General features: G+C 31.5%; 1 protein-coding gene across 1 annotated transcript; it reads left to right on the forward strand.

Annotated features, from left to right (window-relative positions):
* The first annotated feature begins 272 nt into the window (after positions 1-272).
* Positions 273-1,851, forward strand: LOC107760113 (abscisic acid receptor PYL2). The gene is made up of 2 exons (XM_016578131.2): positions 273-844; positions 1,205-1,851. The coding sequence occupies exons 1-2, from the start codon at positions 328-330 to the stop codon at positions 1,543-1,545; spliced, it is 858 nt and encodes a 285-aa protein (XP_016433617.1). The 5' UTR covers positions 273-327; the 3' UTR covers positions 1,546-1,851.
* The last annotated feature ends 3,734 nt before the right edge of the window (positions 1,852-5,585 follow it).

Raw genomic sequence — 5,585 nt, forward strand, 5'->3', positions numbered from 1 at the left:
TAAAGATAAGTATTGTCTCAAAATCTCAATATACCTAAAGTAGCAAGAAGAACAATCTAAGCCCCCATCCACCCACACCCCACCATAAATACTTTACTTATAATAGCAAGGTGTAAAAGCATCTCTCTAAAATATACTATAAGGTGGGTGAGGCTTTATCACTTTTTAAACATGACAGAAACAACAAATATAGTAATTGTGTGCATGTTATGCCCTTTCTATATCTATCCATAACATGGTCAATGATACTATATCTCTTCATTTGTTTTTAATCCCTCATTTTGGAAAAAAGTCAATATCTCACTTCTGACAGGTTGGTTATAAAATATGGCAAACGAAGGGCATATTCGTCCAAAAATCCAAAAATCAAAAAGAAAAAAGAAAAAATCTGTAGAGCTAAAAAAACAAAGCCAAACACCCTACCACCAAACCCCATATCCACCTCAATTGCTACTTTTTCTCCCACTTCCCGCAAATGAAAGAAAGCTGATTTCTATTTGTTATAATCTTAGCCACTTCAAAAACCAAGCCAGACTTAGCCAGTTTTTCATATGCTTTTTTCTGGTTTGGTGTGATCAGAAGACTTACCATTTTCTCCTTGTTAATCAGTCAAATTTTCAAAAAATGTCTCGTTCTCAAGTTCCTCATGGGCTTAAGGAAGAAGAATTCATAGAGCTAGAGCCATTGATTCTCAACTACCATACCTTTGACCATTTGCCAAACACTTGCACTTCACTGATAACGCAGCGTATTGAGGCACCGGCAAACGCCGTGTGGCCTTTTGTTCGGCGTTTCGACAACCCCCAGAAGTACAAGCATTTCATCAAAAGCTGCAAAATGACAGGTAATCAGAGACTAATTTAAGACGGATTCTGCATATTCAATTTAATTATCATTTTCAACTCAAATTATATTCAGGTATCGAAAAACAAATATTATAAAAATTCATATATTGATAGCTGAAAAAATTATGAAGCTACATATAAAATCTAATGAGTATCTTTTTGGCTGGTTTAGCCTAACACATATCCTCATTCTACCACCAAAACTTATCAATTAATGGCCTTTGAAAGTTTGTTTTCACACATTAAGTGTGAATTCAATTTTCACTGCCCACCTCCCCCTACCCTAGTTAATAGGAGTTTTTTTTTAAAATACGCTTATTCTGAACTTATTGACTTTAGACAGTAGATTCGTTGTGTAGGTGATGGTGGTGTTGGAAGCATGAGGGAAGTGTCCGTAGTGTCGGGAATCCCAGCATCGACGAGCACGGAGCGACTGGAGATTCTGGACGATGAGAAGCATATTCTGAGCTTCAGGGTGGTAGGGGGTGAGCATAGGCTGAATAATTATAGGTCTGTTACATCAGTGAATGAGTTCAAGAAAAATGGAAAAGCTTACACTATAGTATTGGAGTCATACATTGTGGATATACCAGAAGGTAATACTGGGGAAGACACAAAAATGTTTACAGATACGGTCGTGAAATTGAACTTGCAGAAACTTGGGGTGGTGGCAATGGCGGCGCTGCATGGGCACGAATAAGAGTGGTGGACGGTGGTGGGCGGCGGTGATTAATGGCGGTATCTTTTATATTTTAATTTTCTGCTTCTTCAATTTTTCATTCAAAAATAATAGAAGGAAGAAAATCTCTCTTTCAATTTGAAAACTATTTCTTAGTGGTTAGCATCGTTTTTCTTGCAAGTTGGAAATTAAATTAGTTTGTATATTTTTTTTAAATTTTATTTCTCTTTGTTTTGGTGACTGTTACATTATTACTTCTTGTTTGCCAACTATGAGTATCAATTTCTTTTCTTTAATGATGAATTATTATTGGCTCGTTGGCTTCAATTCTCTGTATTCTCTCTCAAGTTGCAAGTTTGTTAGTTCTAATTTGTTCTGTGTACTTCGGTTGAGTTGGTCAATCCATGATAAGTATAGCATTTGAATGCTACATGTCCAAATTATGAAATGGCGTCTCGAATTTCGAGAGTCAAACCTTTTAATTTTGATGACAAATTCGGACATAAAATTTTAAAATTTTTTGAAATAAATTTTATATATTATTTAAAAACTACAAAAAAGTAATATAAGTCACAATAATTAATAACTCCAAATATTTTAAAAGGCATATAAAAGTATTATGGCAAGAAAAAAAACTCCTTTAATTTCGAAATTCGAACTGCATCACATAAATTGGAACTGAAAAAAATACATATTTATATTTGGACAAGTCCTCATTGAGAATGATTTAAGCGGCTCGAACTAAGTAGCAGAAAGGGTATTAGATGGGTTAGCGAAAATCAGAGTACCAGAAAGAGTGATATATGGGTGGTTCAAATAAGAAATTCTTTTGATATTAAATTGTTCTTGAGATTACCATCTTTGTTACGTGATAACTGAGAACTCAGTTGTAGCGCATGGTAGAATTACTATAAAAAAAAATTGAGATGGAAAGGTTAGATTTTCACTCTTAAAAAATGTCAAGTAATTTACCACCAGTTAGCTAATGTTTTGTCATTTAATTTATAAGCTATATATATACAAACAACATAATATTTTTATATCATCTGTGCAATATAAGTACTGGTTATAGAAGATTAGTTTTTTTTTTCTAGGTTACCATAGTTGTATGTGAACTTAGTAGTGTACAAATTTCTTTTAGTATCAATGTAGAGAACATAAACTCAAAGGAGTATCTTATTTTCCTACGGCTTTTGTTACACTTCGTACCACAATTCAGATAATCTATTTATCTGGAATTATGGAAGTTAATATGTACGCATCCATTGGTCCTTACATTTTGATTTTTTTAAAAACATATCTTATGAAATAATTGTACACAAGTGCCTGAGCGACAGAAAAAACCCATAAGAATTAACAACTGGCTATACGTATGTTGAAAGCTAAATATATATTTATTTGAAAGAACTGCCTGTGCGTATGAAATAACGAGATCGAACTTGATGCGTTGACTACTAATCTGCCAATTGATTCCTGATAATATTTTCATTAGTGTATAATTCTCCTTAGGTCAGCTTTAGTTTTAAAGAAACATTTCTGTTCTTTTAATGAAAAAAAATAGAAAAGAAAGTTTGTTTTTTCTTACTATAAATGAAAGAGTGGAAACAACTTTATGCACAAAAAGTAAGTCCTACCTAAGCTTATTAATTACTCCCTCAGTTTCAAATTGAATGAACTATTTTTCTTTTTAGTCTATTTCAAAACAAATGACATATTTTTAAATTTGAAAATTATTCAACTTTAAACTTTTTATTTTACTCATTTTACCCGTAATGAGAAGCTTTTATAACCACACAAATATCATGGTCTCACAAAGCTTTTACCCCTTAAGCTTTTAAGACCACAAGTTTCAAAAGTCTTCTTCTTTTTTCTTAAATTTCATGCCGAGTCAAACTACCTCATCTAAATTGAAACGGAGGGAGTAATTAATAAGCTATATGGTTTGTGGGTATTACATGTTGTCCCATTTTATATGAATGAAAAGGCAAATGCCTTATCAATATTTTGTGCGCTCCATATATAAAGGGAAAGTGTTGAATTTATAGCAGATAGAGAAATTATTATAGAGGTGGATTCGTTATTTTAATATTGAATTTATTATATTTTTTAAAATTAATTATGAGCTCAGACCTATTATTTATTGTAGTTTTATATATAAAAATTTATTTTCCGCATAAATTATTGGATTTAGATGAATCCAAAACCGCAATGCTGCATCCGCTTCTGATGAATTGTTGGACTTATAAAAGCGAGTTGTTGGAAATGACCTTTTCCTTGTGTCCTCTTGAAAATCTTATTGTCAAACTCTAAAAATTTCAAAGACAACGATCGATAGCTAAGGATAGATATACCTTGGGAGACTTGTGACTTTATCTTAAGGAACTTGTGACATTAAGTTGCCTTTAGCCACTTATTTCTTCACTTTTGATTTCATATTTGAGGTTCACGTTTGGCATCATTATTAACAGCCGTCTCGAGAATCTTGTCCACTCATAGCTAGATTAATTCTGCAAATTGATTAATGTTGGTGCTAAACAAGTTTACCTTTTGGATGTAAATAATACACCTTTAATTAGAGACACTTCAACTTATATACACCGATATATATAATTTCTCATCTAATTCGTTATGTGGACTTGCAATTATACAACCTTTGCTTTATTTTGTGTTGATCTCACGCCAAATAGCCTAACTAATTGTACTATTAAATTTAACTATTCTTTCAATCCAAAGGAATTCAATTGAATGAGGCGGTCAAGTGAAAAAGAATTACATATATTTTATAGAAAGGAAAGTAAGATATCTAATTGTTTTTGCATTCTACTTTTCTACGTAGGTTGTTCAGTTCAAACCGTGAACAATAAGATAAAAGCTGAATTTTCCTTTTTCCATGATCAAATTTTACTTTTCTTCAAATTACTAAAAGAATTATTTCAGAAGTTTATCTGAATTTTTTTTTTGGTTTCTAAAAAGTGATCAAAATAGGAGATAATGGATCATGGATGAATTTAGGAGGAACATACATGGATGCCCTTGGTGTGAGAAAATAGCTATTTTCCATTATTTAAAGACAAATCATTAGGATTTACTATCCTACATATCAAGGGTGGAGCTAGCCTTGCTACCGTGGATTGAGCTACGGTAGTTTTGGTACAAATCTTATATTTGTATTAAGAATTCCATTGAATATGTATAAATTATTAATATTAAATCAAGTAACTTAAAATGATTAGAATTCCGAACTCATAAATTTCAAATTCTAACTCTGCCTCTGCTACATATGTCTCTGGGTCCTCAATTAATCGAATGCAGTATATTTCTAACTATCAATAAGATTGTGGTGGACTATTAAGAACTCTTTCATTCTTTATCAGAGATTTCATATTCGAATCATGTGTGTGCAATCGACCTTAATTGTTAGGGATCACTTTAATTTCGCAACTTTTACGATACGAATTCAAATTTATTCGAGGCTCATTACCGATCACTAATGAGAAACAATGCTGCTTATTTGGAGCCAAAATTTCTGGGTGGCGCCAATCCTTATTTTTGGTCAACTGGAACTACAAAAGTACAGCTTGAATCTTTAGACTATATCAAAGACTTCAAATCTTATATTAAACCTAGGATTGTGCAACTCCATTTTGTAATTAATAGCTTAGTCAACTTCTATTTTCTGTAATTAGTACTCTTTCGTTCACTTTTAGTTGTTCATTTTTGATTTTATACTCTCTTTAAAAAAAACGAATATTTTATAATTTTGAGAATTAATAGTTAATGATAAGGGTAAAATGTGAATAAAAAATTATTTTTCTCTTGATTTGCTAAAATCGACAAGTAAAAGTAAAAATATAATTTTAATATAGTGGACAACTAAAAGTAAACGAGAGAGTAAAATAAATCTAGATCTTTGCATATACTTCCTTCGTTCACTTTTACTTGGCACACTTTGACTTTTCACACTCCTTAAGAAATAATAAATGAAGTGTATAATTTAGCATGATACTCATATTAATTGATGCATATTTTATTGGATTTGAGAAAATGATTTGAAATGAGTA

Source organism: Nicotiana tabacum, chromosome 23 (assembly GCF_000715075.1).
Source record: "Nicotiana tabacum cultivar K326 chromosome 23, ASM71507v2, whole genome shotgun sequence".
NCBI classification, from domain to species: domain Eukaryota; kingdom Viridiplantae; phylum Streptophyta; class Magnoliopsida; order Solanales; family Solanaceae; genus Nicotiana; species Nicotiana tabacum.